Source organism: Micromesistius poutassou, assembly GCF_964030765.1.
Source record: "Micromesistius poutassou genome assembly, chromosome: 15".
NCBI classification, from domain to species: Eukaryota; Metazoa; Chordata; class Actinopteri; order Gadiformes; family Gadidae; genus Micromesistius; species Micromesistius poutassou.
The window spans coordinates 15143558-15160589 of record NC_140285.1 but is presented as its reverse complement, the minus strand read 5'-3'; the positions used below and the strand labels follow the sequence as shown (position 1 = coordinate 15160589).

Genomic DNA, 17032 nt, shown 5'->3' with positions numbered 1-17032 from the left:
CCGTCTGGCCGGCGAGACTAGAGCTTTAGTACGGCTTCTATCCTAGAGCCACCAGTTCTCTTCACAGCCTGTGATTTCTTACATTCACATGTAGACACTCATCGTTACATTCTAACTTTATAAACTTATCACCATAATTTATATTCTACATCATAATTGCGTGTAACTTTGACTTTTGCACATAGCTGGATCTGCACATAGTTGAATTTGGGATTTTGTATACAATTTTGTTTAGTTGTATCATTACCATGTAACTTATTTCTTTCTAGTATATCTATCTTTATATATTTCTTTCTCTCTAGCATATTTGAGCTTTCTTGTATAGGCCTATGCCCAAACAGGTAGTTCCCGGTGTCTATAGTTTCTAGTTGTCATAAGGATTTCTGTCTGACTGTCCGAATGACTCTGACTGTTCTTTGCATCCAACAATAAATTGTCCCAAGATCAAGAAGAGAAGTTCTAAAAAGCAGTGTTTTGCACTCAACAAATACATAGAGGCTATTTGAATGCAGTTGTGTATTGGCTTATTTATAACTTCAAATGGACCAAAAGGTTTTTTTCCAGGCCAGTTGTGCATAGTTGGCTGACTTGTTAATGAGTGCTTTGGTTGAGTACAACGTTTAAAATGCAGTTGTTTTGAGTTGAGGTAAATTGGACATTGTAGTTTATTTTGTCTCATTTGAATAAACACAGATTTCCATTATAAGTTGGGTGATGTTTCGTGAGAGAGACCTGATTAGTATTACATATAATTTAAATTGATCAAGTTATTCTCACCACGTGAGAAGTTTTTTAAAGGGGTGGATTTGAAAAGTAGTATTATTAAAAAAAAAATAGTATTATTTGAAAAGTATTTTATTTTTAAATAAAAATGGACAGGAAGACTAACATACACAAACAAAGATGGGTAGAGAGAAATAAAGATATATAATACACTATTCCATTATATATTATGTATATGTATGCAACTCATTGTCTTTGGATATATATGTAAAAAAAAAACAACAGATAAACGATGTTGGTGAAATGCTGTGAATTGCAAAACACTATTTTAATATGTAACCTCTAACCTCCCTCCCAGGAGTTCACCTCACGGCGGAAATGCAATGGGGTGACCATACGAATCGTAAAATGAGTAATACAACTTGTTCTTCTTGTTCTTGAACACACCCTTTACACAATGAACTCTCGCAGAGAGCCGAGTGAGAGCTGACCTATAGAAATACACCATGCGGTCATCTGACCAATCAAAATGTATTACGCTATTGTGACGTAAAACCTTTCCTCCAATCAGCTTCACGTCTACTTGCGGGCCCGAATCCCTCTTCAACCTTCTGTTTTCTGGAGGGGCACCTTCAACCAGCTCCGCGGTGCACTGGTAGTGGCTCTATTACCTCAAAAGTCTCACTTTGAATCCAGATACTATCAAACACAATGTCTTTTCTAACCATCAGCCGGATAGCGCCTAAGCTTCTCAATTCAAAGGTAAGACATGTTTTATTTCCAACCTAAACCCGTGGACGTTTGCTTTCAAGGTAACGTGAACGGGCTAGCGATGAAGCTAACGACAAGCTAGCCAGTGTTGGTCAAAGTGAGGTGCCGGCCCTTCAAGCACATCGACAAAGTACAACCATCGATGGACGTTTAAATGACAATGTATAAAAGGGGCAACGGGGATTTACACGGGGTGTGTATTTTGCAAAGCGGGGAATAATAATGTATGGCATGATTTCTAGTGACACTTGGCTGGAACAGCGTAGCCCGGCCTGGCTTTGTGAGCCCCGACGTGTGGGGCTGGCTGGTTCACCCCCCGTCTAACTAACCGGTTCACCTCTTCATTTCGGTTTCAGAGGAGCAGTATTGTTGCCCAGTGACCCATTGTTACCATTGTTGTCCCATTATTTAAAACAGGCTTTACTGCATCTCTTTTCAACTCATTTGACCTTCACGTCTACGTTGGCTGGTGATTTAAATTCAACTTGGTGGCAAAGGATTTTCAAATGAAAACAGAAACAGTAGTTACAACGAGGTAGACCAACCACAGCAATTTATACAAATATTTAAAAATAATCGGTGTGTATAAATATCTACTTTTTTATATTCTGTAGAATTAACATACACTGGTGGCTCGTATATAAGCAATATTGTGCTGCTTTCAACAGTCGTGGTCCTTATTGGTTATGACACATGTTCGCATAATACCATAATTCCCTACAGGGTCCGATTTTCATAGAACTGTTGCACATTACGACTTTGAGACACATTTAGCTGCAGAATACAGTGTCATTGTGCCATTGGTCCTGTCCAGGGACATGGCATTTAAATTTCAAGCTCAATATTGGACCATTTAACTACACTGGGAGCTGTGCAGCTCTCTCAGGGTCATCATAACCTCTTCACTGTTATTAGGAGGACTGTTTGTTCTAAAGGCTTCCTTACAGTCTGCGGTTAAATGGGGGTCATATAATATAATGGGTTTAAAATAGGATAAGATTCGTTATTCTTATCCTGTCATAGTGTTGCTTCCACCAGATATTTACAAATATCAGTCTTGCATTCAAATCTAACTGTTTATCATTTCCATTATTTTAGAAGTTGCTCTTTCCGTGCCACCTGTGTTTCCAGCATACATTAATTTACATTGTTCAATTAAGCTCTGTAATTACAATTTGGCCTTAGCCATGCAAAAGAAAGCCATCAATTCCACCTCTATCCCGCTGAGAAAATAATAATCCCACCCCGTCCATTAGGGCAGGTGGAAGCTAGGAGTTACTAGTACCAAGAGATCTACATGCATGTGGTTGGGTTACATAATCTCTGCTGTCTGGACAATGTGTAACTGCTGCGAAGTGAGCTCATGTCTTTTGGTCTTTGAGGGAAACCGCCAGGACCATAGTTCACTTCGCTAGTGAAGCACGCCTGGGTTGCTCTTGGACACAAGCCAGCTGTCCTCAAGCCCCTTTAGCCCTCCCTTCCTTTTGACAGTCCTACCAGGGAGTCCCGTTTCAGTGACTGCTACCCACCATTGCTGCAAGATCACCATTTGGTTACTGAAGCTAATGTCATCGCTACACTAGTCGATAGCCGTTTTAATCCTACTTATCTACCATACCTATATCTACTACCATCCCATCCGATGTAAGAAGATATAATTGGCTCACCTTTAGGCTAGAAAGCTAATGCATTATTAATAACTGAACCACAATACCAGATATGTGCATTATGTTGACAATGTGGCAAAATTCATATCTAGAAAGCTACACTTTTGCAGCACCTCCCCAAATCCACCCATGGGCAGTATTGTATGCAGTCCTCTGATGTTGAGTTGAATATGTCAAACGTAATGGCTTGGTTGCAAGCTAGGTTTCAAACACTAGCTGCTTGCTTATCTGCCGAGTCAATGCAAGCTGGGTAGCTTCCATTGCACAAAGAAGCACCAGTAATGCGTCTAAGTAAGCTTGTGCCTCGTTTTAGTTTTTAATTAATTTAAGTACGGCTGATGCAATGCTATGGACGGACGTAAAGTGACTTACCTCATAAATGCCCTTATTTCTTGTTCACCAGAATGCCACATCTGCCCTGGTGGCTGCCAGACATGCCAGCGCAGCAACTGTAAGTAATCCTTATCTTTCACCTCAATAGTCTTATAGCCTGCATGTTTTGAAAGATTGAGAAAAGAGAATTGGTTTCACTAGATGCCTCTCGATTCTGTTCCAAAACTAAATCAAGCAATATCAGTAACTAGTTCATAAGCACAGTATAACTCTTGTCAGTTGAGGTTCAAGTAATTAACCAGTTACTGTTTTGTTGCAGAATCTGAAGGATGTTATGGCAGACCTTATCCCCAAAGAACAGACCCGGATCAAGAACTTCAAACAGCAATATGGAAAAACCAACATCGGCCAAATCACTGTTGATATGGTGAGTCATTTCTGATATGCAATGCCGAGATTCAAAAGCTTTTCATTTGTAATGCTAAGATTGTGAGATGCATACACATGAATTCTTTGAAACATAAGGTACCCTTTGAATACTCTTCCCCTTGCTGCCGGTTGAGCGTTGGCTAATGACCTTATGTTCACTTGGTAGGGCAGTGTGAGCAGAGGGCATGTCACAGAGGACATTTTTTTAGCTGAGTCACAGAAGAGCTGACCTGTCATTGGCCACAGCAAACCTATATAGATCCCATATACTTTCACCAACGAAGCAATTTCATTTGAAATTGTGCTATTATTTGTACAGTTTTTAAGTAAGTTGATAGGGTCCAGGTTGAATCAAGTCAATAACTGGTGGAAATAACTGTGGCTTATAACAGTGTACTTTAATCAGAAGATAAAAGATCTTAGTTATTAATTATTATCTTGACACCTTGAACAACCGTTAAAAACATTGTAAAGTGAGGTGGACAATTTTTTTTAGCTGAGTCACAGAAGAGCTGACCTGTCATTGGCCACAGCAAACCTATATAGATCCCATATACTTTCACCAACGCAGCAATTTCACTTGAAATTGTGCTATTATGTGTACAGTTTTTAAGTAAGTTGATAGGGTCCAGGTTGAATCAAGTCAATACCTGGTGGAAATAACTGGCTTATAACAGTGTACTTTAATCAGAAGATAAAAGATCTTAGTTATGAATTATTATCTTTGATAATAATTATTATCTTTATCCTTGACCAACCGTTAAAAACATTGTAAAGTGAAGTGGACAATAAACACGTTTGATGATTCATGTGTTAATAGAGGTCACCTTTTAACATGTCAATGTCTCTCTTGTGACCGTGCAGGTGTATGGCGGTATGAGGGGAATGAAGGGGCTGGTCTATGAGACGTCTGTGCTGGATCCAGATGAGGTGTGTATGCTAAAGGTCAACCACAACGATGAGGACTGTGCGTCCCCGTACCCAAAATATTTTGTGTATGTGTGTCTTTATGATTCCTCTGCTGTATAGGCCCATCTCTGCTGAGTTTAGCTTCAATGAATGCAGTTACCCCCAAATTCTTCACCCTTGCTCTCTGACTTGGTGTCCAGGGCATCCGTTTCCGTGGCTACAGCATTCCCGAGTGTCAGGAGCTGCTGCCCAAGGCCCCCGGGGGTCAGGAGCCGCTGCCTGAAGGTCTCTTCTGGCTGCTGATCACAGGACAGGTGCCCACCGACGAACAGGTGAGCACACCGAGGACAGACACAACCGTATTTTAGAGATGCAGGGCACAAAGGGCTCTGTTAGAAATATGCTGAGATGGCAAAAAGCTTTACGGACGGTGATGTGATGGCTGTTATTCTGTTGGTGTGTCTTCTCTTGAGAGTCTGTGAGTAGATCCTGCTGTTCCCAGTAAAGGCAAGCATACAGGAAGTTGTACGGGTTTGCCGTAAAGCTCCGCTCTGTGTTTGTGTCCTGTAGGTCAGCTGGCTGTCCAAAGAATGGGCGAAAAGAGCTGCTCTCCCCTCCCACGTGGTCACCATGTTGGACAACTTCCCCACCAACCTGCACCCCATGTCTCAGTTCAGCGCCGCCATCACAGCGCTCAACAGCGAGAGTGGCTTCGCCCGGGCCTACTCAGAGGGGGTTCACAAGTCCAAGTACTGGGAGGTGAGGGTCACTGTAGCTAGCACATGCACTCCCCTCTAGTCCCCTGGAGGTCTAGGTACTCTGGCCAGGGGGTCTTTTATATCCTACAAACCTTAAAGGGATCATCGTGGTTAGTGTTGACCCGATGTTGTGTCTGTGTCTTCTGCACTAGTTTGTCTATGAGGACTCCATGGACCTGATCGCCAAGCTTCCCTGCGTCGCAGCCAAGATCTACCGCAACTTGTACCGTGAGGGCAGCAGCATCGGAGCCATCGACTCCAACCTGGACTGGTCCCACAACTTCACCAACATGCTGGGCTACAGCGATGCCCAGTTCACTGAGCTGATGAGGCTCTACCTCACCATTCACAGGTAGGGTGTGTAGCAACACGGAACAGCTGCTTGGTGGTTCTTGGCTTATTCACTACTCTAGCTCAAGGCAGTATACCAATATGGTGAAATAGTGCACGGGTGTAATACTTTTTGTTCCCTAAGGCTATATGAAATATTTTGTAGCGCCAGACTGTAGGCATCTTCACCTATTTATTTAATTTTTTAGTCTATTGCTAACATGACTGTATAACATGACATGAATGTATTGCTGCACCCTTTTCTTACACAATGCCCCAAATGGGCAGCCCCTTTCCCCTTGAGTGAGTCAGTGGATAGGATTGTGGGGACGTTGATCATATCTGCCCCCTGGTGGCCCTTATTATAGGCGCTTGTAAAGCCCAATGGGGATCTTCTACTCATGAGATTAGATTGTCCGTCTGTTTTTTAAAGGATTGTCTCAAGATTGTTTTCTTATGTCCTGCTTTCTGTCCACCAGTGACCACGAGGGAGGCAATGTCAGTGCCCACACCAGCCACTTGGTGGGCAGTGCTCTGTCTGACCCCTACCTGTCCTTCAGCGCAGCCATGAACGGTCTGGCTGGACCTCTGCACGGCCTGGCCAACCAGGTTTGTCCTTCATGACCTTTCAATGGAATCATTTGTATTGCCCATTTGTATTACCCATTTGCATTGGTTGGCAGGACCCCAACTGATCCATATGTACATGTATCAGTCAATAGATTTCAAACATTACCAGGTCTTAAATTTCAGCGCGATATTGCACATATATTTTTTTAAACCCCACAACTCAGGCCAGCATAATGTGGGACGATCCCGCACACATTTCACTTTGTTGTCTGATAATTTTATAAGAACACAACGTTTTGAATTATTTATTATTACTATTGACTTCACGTGACGAACCATCTTCTGATATCGGTGGTGCATCTGTCCTTCGTACAATCTTCTTTGTCCTGGCGACAAACACACACGCATGCACGCGCGCGCAGTACACTACACAACAGTTCAAATAATAGCACACAAGGACATTTGTATGAACATTTGTAGTAATTTAATGTATAGAATCCCTTAAATTTGTGTATCCCCCCCAAACTTTAAAAATCCTCACTATGTGGAGCTTTTAAGGGGGGAATTCCCCCCTTAAAAAATTAAATTTAAGCTCTGCATTACTTATTGTCGATTCACAAATGAGTTTTTCTTTCTTCCAAATGCGTCTCATCTACCGTCAACGAGGCCTCTCCTGATTGACCTTTTAGATTTTGAACTGCGAATCAGCAACTGATTTACAAATCATCTGCGTTCCTGTTTCAGAATCCAATACAGTTGTAAAAACACAATTTGCCCATGTGTCTGGGCAGCAGGAGGCATCATGTTTACGTTCTGTAAGGCTCTTTTCGCTGTCAAGTTCAACAACGCCCGCAAATGTATCGGTGATTGTGTGTGGTTGTCTTACCGTGACATTTATCATATGGTGCCGACATAATGGAAAGGACCCTTATGGATAAATACAACTTACTTCTTTACCATGCCCTTGAGCCTGTCATGGTTATTGTGTCTAACCAAATCTTGCTCAAAGAGAAGTCTCGCTGGGAAATCTTGGGCTCTGAAGAGTTGAGTTGTTGCAGGAAATCTCCCTGTTGTTATCTGTAGTCTCAACCCTGCCTCACCCAAATCTTTCACACCCAACTACTCCTTCTAGTTCAACACACACAACAAACTCACTCCTCTTCCCATTGCTCACCCACGGTTCCAACATTGTCTTTCACGAGATTACAGAGAAAGACTTCTCCTTGAGCAACACTTGATTACACAATGAAACACCAACCAGATGAAGCCAATGCTCAATCATTTTGTCACACCTAGAATTATCATCAGAGCCCGTTATTGGCAAAAACTAGCGCATTTAGATGATGTACATTGACCCAGTGCTATTGCCTTAAAAGGTTACATTGCAGTCCTCGGGCTGTAATTGCTGAAGCACTCTCGCTCAATACTGGACCCATTAATATCATTATTGTCTGCATTAGTCTCTTACACCCAAAATGATGGTGAAATAGGGTCCAGGTTGATTAAGTTATCCTTTAGTATTTTTTGTAATTTTATTTTGTGGCTTCCATTTTCTGTAATTATATTTAGTGGCTTCAATTTTACTACATCAGTACACGGTATCGGTTAGTACCCCAAGGTGAGTACTCGGTTAAATGGTACTTTTCACCCCTAAATCAAACTAATCACACTGAATAATTTCAAAGTAAAAGCATTGTTGGTGATGGTATCCAAGCCGATGTATCAAGGTGCCTGTACAATCATGCCTCTGCTTATTCAAAATCAACTCTCACTGATTGTATTGAAAATGTTCCCCTGTATTCCTGCACAAGCATTACTATCCACCATAACATTGTATGTATCTATCATTTTATTTGACAATGCTCTGTGTATTGTCTCTTCTGTCCATCAGGAGGTGCTGGTGTGGCTGACCGCGCTGCAGAAGGAGCTGGGTGGAGAGGTGTCCGATGAGAGAATGAGGGACTACATCTGGAACACACTCAAGTCTGGCAGGGTAAAGTCCACTAGAAACGCACTTTAGCCCTCTCATTTGAGCTTTGAACAATGGTAATTCGTGGCATCTTGACACCGTTTCAAATGTTCCCCTCTCTCTGTGTGCTGCAGGTGGTGCCTGGCTATGGCCATGCTGTGCTGAGGAAGACCGACCCACGTTACACCTGCCAGCAGGAGTTTGCCCTGAAACACCTACCCAATGACCCCCTGTTCAAGATGGTGGCCCAGCTATACAAGATCGTTCCCAACGTGCTGCTGGAGCAGGGCAAGGCCAAGAACCCATGGCCTAATGTGGACGCCCACAGTGGGGTGCTCCTGCAGGTAATGAAACAGACTTGAAACAAAGAAGCTGAGTATTTTGTGTAGTTATCGACATTCACGGCAGTGAGAGATTTAATTTAAGTCCACATAGTGATGTAATGAGTAGCAAAATACATTTTCAGAATGGACACTTGAGAATCGTTTTGAGGCGCCCCCCTTTCTGCCCCTCCTGACCCGTTTTGCCTCGTTCTCTTGCAGTACTACGGCATGACGGAGATGAATTACTACACGGTGCTGTTCGGCGTGTCCCGCGCCCTGGGAGTGCTGGCCCAGCTGGTGTGGAGCCGAGCGCTGGGCTTCCCCCTGGAGCGGCCCAAGTCCATGAGCACAGAGGGACTCATGGGTCTGGTGGGGGCCAAGTCGGGCTGATTGCACCTAGCTGAGATGGAGAGGAGAGGGTGTGGGGGGGGGGGGGTGGTTGTTGTAAAGGGAGAGGAAAAGGAAATACAAAATGTAAAATAAGTTTACTGCTGTCCTTCTTAACACCCAGGGAAAAGGGATTCAAAGAGGCGGTGTATTGTAAATGTCCTTTCACACATAAGGTCAATTCAATTTGTCATGCAGTTTGGTGTAGAAGTAAGTCGAGTTTGCTCACCATCCTTTTCATATTTGGAAAAATTTGAAGAAAATGCACCATTTTCATTATGGGCTCATGTGCGTACCATCACACGGCTGCTGGGATTGCTTACACTTGACCCCAAGCATGGTATTTGAACTTGACTCCAAATCGAAGATGACTGAGGCATTTATTGGAACTTAATGGGTTGAAACGCTTTTTGAGTTGTTTGCAGAAATGTAAAAAAGAAAAATGTCCAGATCAAAAAGAAAATGCCCCTTTCAGAAACACATTCTTTGTCTTCTATGCAATCTCCCCAAAGGTCCTTCTGCCCAGGCTATTGGTAGACCTCACTCCCAATATGAACACTCCAGTTGAGGTTAAAGGCCCTTCCCAAACCATAGAGCAAATCATGCGCATCGAAACCTTTAAATTTATCCAGATACAAAAACACAATTATGTTAAAAGCTCTTGGTATCCCCTTTCTCTCTGAACTACGTGTGTTCTTATGACCACTTTCACCTCTATGATCAAAATAACTAGATCTTGTCTTCATTTTACAATGGGCTTTGTGCTCAGTGGCTGCTCTGAAGAGCAGTCCAGAGTACCAAAGAAACTCAATGGTGTACAGAAACAGTGACATTAGATATTACAGTAGAGGTGTTTTTAATGTGCTTACGGTTGATGCTTAAGAGCAAGCTTGAATACATGTGGGGTGGGTGGGTCCGTCTTTTCTCTTTGCAGGTGTATGATTGTAACGTTGTCCCCAGCCAAGAGCACTTCAGCATTCAGAAACTACTCCAAAATGAGCACTTGCTAGTTTGGAATCCCTAATTAGTAGCAGTAGACTCCCCAGATTGATTAAGTGTCCTTTTGTATGGAGTTTTATTTTGGGTGTTAAATATGTATAAAACGATAGTGTTTGGGTTTGCAATGTGGTTTTATTTATACACTATGTACATAGGTATATATATATATATAAATGTATAGCTTGAATGTATGAGCTCTACGTCTATCATGTTGCTCCTATAACCACAATTACAAGTAGAAGAACGACCTTGTGTTCCAATCTCACTCGTCACTGAAAGTGTGACCTCTGCTTTCCGAAAATTCTCCCATTGATCTAAAATCTTAGTGCGTCTAACCTGTGTATATAAGTGATTTTTGCCTAGTTGTATGGGCGTAGCTGGTGCAGGTGTTAGTTTTGAATGTTTCAAGCTTGCTCTTTTGTCTGAGGTCAGTTTCTATCGTTTGTAGACACTCCATTTTGTGTGTAGTAACGGCTTACTAGTCTGTACATGTTGCTCATTCACTTGCAGAATTTTTAATTTCTATGGCTTCCTCCCCTCGCTCAGTTTCTGATTTTGTTCTCTTCTTCCATATGCTTAGTGTTTGAGGATGTTATTTTGATCGTAGAGAGTGTAACGGTTGTGTGCGGTAGCTGGGTTGTATTCACTGAGGAAAGAATCACAACAGGAACAAACTGGGATAGGTCAGATGGGCAAGAGCTGCCCTGACTGAACAAATATCCGAAAACTAAACAAAAATAGAAAAAACAATAAAAGTTTTTATTAACAAATACCCTGAAGTCGTTTTTGTTTTCCAAAATGAACAGGCTTGATCTGAATTTGGAACTGTAGGAGTGGAAAACACATGCATGTGTTCAATGGAATTGTAGACTGGAGCTTAAGATTGACCAAGCTCATTTTACTAATAAATTACACCATGATTATATTATTTTATATATATATTAACTAAATATGGGGGTACATTTTTAAATGCAGTCCCATGTTTAAAAAATCAACATCGTTCTCTGCCTCTCTAGTGGAACAGTGAAGACATAAGTGTCTTATGTGTTGAAAGATGTGCAGCCTCAAGTGTGCAGACGTTCCAAGCAGGCACCTATCCTTCGTGCCGTTATTAATAACTGTTCCAAATACCATCTCCCCTCTCCGGTTACCCTTGCTGCCCTTGGAGACGACTGTCCCACAGCGCTTTTGTCAGTGCCAACATGGGGCTCTCAAACTGAGCAACGCATGTGATCCTGACGTGCAAGTAACATATCTAGCATGCTTGAGGGTGCACAGGAAATAATTATCTTGGAACTGCCTGTGCGCACACAATACTTTTCCCACATCAATGTGGTGCACAGAAACCAAAAAAGAATGCAATGCAACATTAACTTCATAAACCACAGACCAGATTTTATTTTCAGAATTTTCTGAATATTTATAACTTAAATACAACTGAAATAAATGCATGGTATTCACAAATGTACACACAAATTCAAGTTCTCAAGTGAACTATTGGAGCCAAGCATTGCTGATAATTCACACTTTGACTGACACTAAATGAGTCTAAATTACACTATACACTAAAGGAGAGGTGGGACAGGTGCACTTAGGAGAAGAGGGTGGGATGGGGGTAATTCCAACAATAAGGGGCTGTAGCTGCTTCAACTGTCTCTTGCCTATTTTATGGTTTAAAAATATGAATTTGTATCGTTTAGGAGGAAGGTATGTAATAAAACAAATAGTATGCCGTAACTACTACTATATACATCCTTGTCTTTTCATGTTACATCCATGCTGCAGATGAACAGAAATCGTTTAAATAACAGGGCTACCATGTACCATTCTACAACCTGGAAACTTCCTGAGGATAGAAATAGTCAGAGTACGGTGGGTATTTATGGTGATGGTCCTTTAATACACTTAACCTCATTTAAGGGTAAGATAGATCATAATATTGAGGTGTATAACATCATCAAAAAAAAAAAAGATTGTAGTAGTTGAATGTAGTGCATGCACCCATAATATAATAACAGAATAATGTCATATTTTTTTCATGTAGAATTTGTATAGCTGAAATATTACTATTGCACTCATCTATAATTGTAAGGAGGATAATTTATTTGATTCATTTCCTTGGTTGTTTTTTAGTTAACAGGGTATGTCTGTGCAAGGCCGTACAATAAGCCATTCTGCTATTGTGTAGGAAAAGTCCCCTTTTTCAAACTAAATACCTTTAATGATCAACTTCAATTTAAATCTCTGCATCACAACAAAACAGACAAATCCTAAATTAACTGAAGTCAAAATAACCCATCACCCTCTGCACAAACTATCAGATCACACAACGGAGGAGAGGGAGAAGTCTAGCTTCCAACAAAGATGGCACAATTCGTTTAGAAATTAATAAAACCGTTTATCCCAAAACCACTGCTGCGTTAAATCAATAACATTGTATGAAATTAAAACCAAATATCTATCGGCATATATCCAAGGTCAATAACCTAATCTTATTAAAACTCTGCTTGAAACATAAATAATATATATAAATGAAATTCTAATGCGATAAGATGTGGCTAAAATTTAAGCCACAAAGAGTTAAATCCCAACTTAAAAAGGATGGTTACTAGTAAGTGAGATTCTGGCCCTGCAGTTGGCTGTTTCCAGCTACATTGTGAACAGAATATCAACAAGTCAGCCTCAATGGGTGTAACTTTCAAATACATTACATATTAAATGTATTCTTACTGTCAAAGAATGCAATTATTTGACTTACTGCCATTCAATTGCACATTACTTAAGGATCAAGTAACAGGCTATTTTCTGAGGGAAGGATACTGGATTTATGTAGAAGAAGTTTGTAACAGAGCAAGGTTTCACCTGCAAAAGAAGAACCTTACAGTAGAGGTAAGTGGAAAATAACACTCAGTTGGCCAAGTGAAAAATAACTAATGTGATGAGCTTGGGTTTGGTGCAGGGATGAGTGTCGCGTCGACTCATCCTTTCTGAGCGATGTCGGAGCGTTCTGCTGCTCGGTCTCCGTGGAGAAGCACAACAACAGTGGGAGGGCATCATGCAGATCCGAGTGAGTGTGTGTGTCGAGGGACTAAGGTTTGTTTGGTGTTGTTAAGGCTGGAGGAGGGCGGATGGGGGGGGGGGGCCAGCCTCACGTGTGGTGCACCTCGTGGAACATCAGCTCCCGCGGGATGCGCGTCTCTGGGCCGAACAGCTTGCCCGCGCGCCGCTCGAAGGCGGCGACGTTCTGCTTCACGACCTCGTCGAAGAACACCGTGGCCAGCTGGGAGTGCAGGAGGGAGCGGAACTCAAAGGAGATCTGGGGAGGCAACAACAAGAGCCACGTTCAACTCAACACACAGAACCACAGGATGGCTGCTGGGGACATGAGATGCCACAGATATTGAAAAACAGAATAAAAACAAAGCAAAAAGAAGTGAAATAAATAAGGACTAGAACAGTGGCCCGGTACTTACTGAAAAGTCTACAGTGCAGGTGCGAGGGTAGCCGGGGATGCCAGGACTGAAGCGCCATATTGTTTCCAGATGATTGAACAGCTTTCCATCCGTACACACAGCCTAAGACCAGCCAAACATGGGAACGTTTTTAAAGTATAATCAACAACAGACATCCTCCCTGAACATAAAAAAAAAGGCGCCTACCTTAACAAGATGGGGCCGGACATTGGTGATCATAGAGGTGTATCTCTCCACCACTGGAGGGAACCCCACTTCAAGGTGAGCTTTGGCGTGGCCGGCTCTCTTCATGATGGTCTGTGACTTTGTACACCAGGGCACAAAGAGCTTGTACTCGTCCACATTGGAGACCACTTCGTACATCTCCAGCATGGAGTACCTGAGGCAGTTAAAAAAAAAGAAAAAACAGCAGAACTATAACTCAATGCACTGATTCCACTGGAAAACGTCTGGACACCGCTGAATTGAGTCAGCTACGGCTTAGTTATTACCCAAGTATCCTGCGCTCCGAATACTCTTTCCGTTTGTTGGTGAAGCTGATGAAGCCTCTGCTTTGAGGAAGAGCTGCCATCGTTTCAGAGTCTTTGAGGCAAAGCACTCTGGGAGTTCTGGTCATTAGGATGCCGCAGGAGGACAAATGTCTAAACGTTCAGAGGAAAGCTAGAATAAGCTGTGTTCCAGAAAGAGTACAAACTGTTGTCAACACCACCATCAATAACAATTACATTCCAGGTATCCAAAACAAAGTCATTTGCTGGATTTTTACACTCAGCTCCAGTAGGGTATGGAAGCTCTGTGTGGCGTTAAAGTGTATGCTGGTATTTTCGAGTTTTACTTGTAACGTGACATTCGCTCTGTATAAAAAGAGTGCAAACGTTGTTCTGGAAACATAGAGTTGGACAGCTGTCAAAGGGACGCAGGGCAGTTAATAATATACCTTGTATTGACAAGTATAATCAAGTGTGATCGCTGTCGACAGAACCCGCAGAGCTTACCTGATGTTCTGGCGGAGGCGCTCTCTGGAGCCCGCGGTGCGGCATGACTGGTGGGAGCCCAGGGTGGCGATCTCTAGAAACTCACTGAATGTTCGCACACCCATGGGTAAACGACGTAAACTAGCCGGGACTGCCATGGAAACTGACTTCTCGAAGGTATCCTATCCTCGTTCTAGTCAGGAGACCACCGGTCGTGTCCAGGAACCTGTTCCAAAACAAGGTGCTGTCAAACAACCGGCGTTGGCCTCCTCAGGTCAGACAGATACTAGTGACGTCTGTTTAAGCTCGATGTACCTTTCTAGCTTACCGGTTGACATTCGTTAGAGAGCAACCTCACACTTACCTAGCCGTCACAATCACCGCTGGTCCGACTATCAGCCTTATCAGCCGAGACACTAGCCACCGGCGGCTAGCTTAGCCTTTATCTACCGTTCTGATTCACACGACCTGTGGCCGCGTTCACGTTATTACCATACACACTTCGTGTTATTCCATGACTCGAGCGTTTAGTATATGTCAAAAGTTTACAAAAGTATTCCCCTTTCTGTTGTTGTCAAATGACATTAGAGCCACTCGACCTTCTGCAGCGGGAAGAGGGAGCTGGTGGTCAGCTGGGAGGGCAGCCCTTTTCCGCTTGGTTCGCCGTCTTCGTCGCTTCACTAAACAAGTCGCGCTAAGAAGCATAATAGCGCCGCCCTACTGGCCGGGGTGCGAACATACGACCCAGGATGGCCATCCTATTAATTCGTTATAATATATAGCTTCTTCCTTGCTGCTTTTACCTCTTTTTTTTCTTTTTCTTTTTTTTCTTTCCGTGGATGGATATATGACCTTGGTTTTAGGCTGAAGTGCCCTTGAACCACTGCTTTGTTATACTGTATATTGGCATCTAATCAGGCCCAATGCTCATTGTTATTCATTTTGCATTAGGTACGAAACCATTTATTATGTATAGCTCCATATGTTTTATATAAATGGTTACAGAAAATGTTTTTGTATCACAAAAATGATCTAATTGAAGTAAATATGTTAGGCAGCCATATATACGATTTAATAATCATATGTGATTTAATGATCATATATCAAAAAGTGAGTTTAGATTTAATCTTCTTCAAAACTGCCATGATTAGCTCTGACATTATTCTAACCACACTCTGTCCAAACATTTGCTTTAATATTGAATTTATTCTTGCATTGTATTTACAAACATTGCTATTGGTGTACAGATTTTCTGAAGCAGGATCTTTCCATAGCTGCTGCTGTTCCGTTACATAACAGACTGATGATGTCTGATGATGGTGACTTAGCTGCCCTTTTATTTCTATTGCTCAGAAAGTGGAAAGGATGCCATGCATATTACCATCTTCTAAAACCATTTTGTCTCTGATCCACCTCACTTTCACTATAATGTTTGAGCTAATGTCCACAATGTCTAAATCTTGAAACTGCTATCACATGCTATTCTTACTGAGGCCTTTATGCACCACCTATTCTCATCCCCTCCAGTTTCTTAAGCTGCCATGATTTTTCCTAGTTTCAATGTAACATAAAAAAGTGTAGTGAAATAAATAGGTCTGGTGAGCGATCCTTGAGCTTTTTTAATTCACAGGACCCTTTCCGGTCATATTTCAATAAAGACTCTTTACATTGGACCAAACTGTCCTCTATGGTCTCTCAATAATACATGTTTTGCTTTTATCTTTCAGAAAGCAAATATTACAATGTTTTGCTACTCTATTTTAATTGTTGAATCTGATTTCTCACTTCAACATGGCACTACATTCTATTTGTCCTGATGCAGTTGACCGATTATGTTCGAACCATTCCTGTTATCAGTAATGGTTTGTGTTTGTACAACACATAGGCCTTCAAAAACCTCATGGCTTTTAAATATCTACCTGACTTTCAAATGACCTACTGGCTCTTGAAGCAGCAGCAAAAAAATCCAATATTGTGATTTCCTTATTTCCAAAACTTCCACTGGGTATCGCAATTTCCCCAGATAAATGTAAAACCAGACCGCCACGCCTGTAGGCGGACCAGCCAGCATAACCTCGCTCCCAGGCGTTCTCCTCTCGCGACGGAACGCCTGGAACGGGATGCTCCAAATTACCGTTATTGGCCAGAGAGGGGGCGGGACTTAGAGTTTTATGCGTTTTTCGCCGATAGGCGAGAAAGGGGAGGGACATTCGAAAGAGGGATATCCGACAAATTCCGTTATATTGCTTTGTCAAATGTTTTGTCAAAACTCCATATTTGTCTCCTTGTGGTTTTCGGTTGCGTTAATCTCGCTGTATTCTTAATCATCTCGCTCCGGGGAACGTTAGCTTGCGAACACAACTCATGGGAATTGAGCCAGCGGAAATTGCGTAGTGGCAAACCGGGGAAACGCTACA

The 17032-nt window shown here is 42.2% G+C and overlaps 2 protein-coding genes across 2 annotated transcripts; one reads left to right on the top strand and one right to left on the bottom strand.

Moving 5' to 3' along the window:
• Positions 1-1330: 1330 nt before the first annotated feature.
• cs (citrate synthase) lies at positions 1331-10940 on the top strand. Its single transcript, XM_084480059.1, has 11 exons — positions 1331-1485; positions 3565-3612; positions 3814-3921; positions 4788-4853; positions 5033-5164; positions 5403-5591; positions 5743-5942; positions 6400-6529; positions 8382-8483; positions 8594-8803; positions 9002-10940. The coding sequence occupies exons 1-11, from the start codon at positions 1435-1437 to the stop codon at positions 9170-9172; spliced, it is 1407 nt and encodes a 468-aa protein (XP_084336185.1). The 5' UTR covers positions 1331-1434; the 3' UTR covers positions 9173-10940.
• A 605-nt stretch (positions 10941-11545) lies between these two features.
• On the bottom strand, positions 11546-15275 carry coq10a (coenzyme Q10A). The gene is made up of 6 exons (XM_084479390.1): positions 14980-15275; positions 14637-14841; positions 14133-14282; positions 13828-14020; positions 13642-13743; positions 11546-13484 (listed from the first exon to the last, which is right to left on the bottom strand). Exons 2-6 carry the CDS (start codon positions 14771-14773, stop codon positions 13317-13319), a joined length of 750 nt encoding a protein of 249 aa, XP_084335516.1. The 5' UTR covers positions 14774-14841; positions 14980-15275; the 3' UTR covers positions 11546-13316.
• Positions 15276-17032: the final 1757 nt, after the last annotated feature.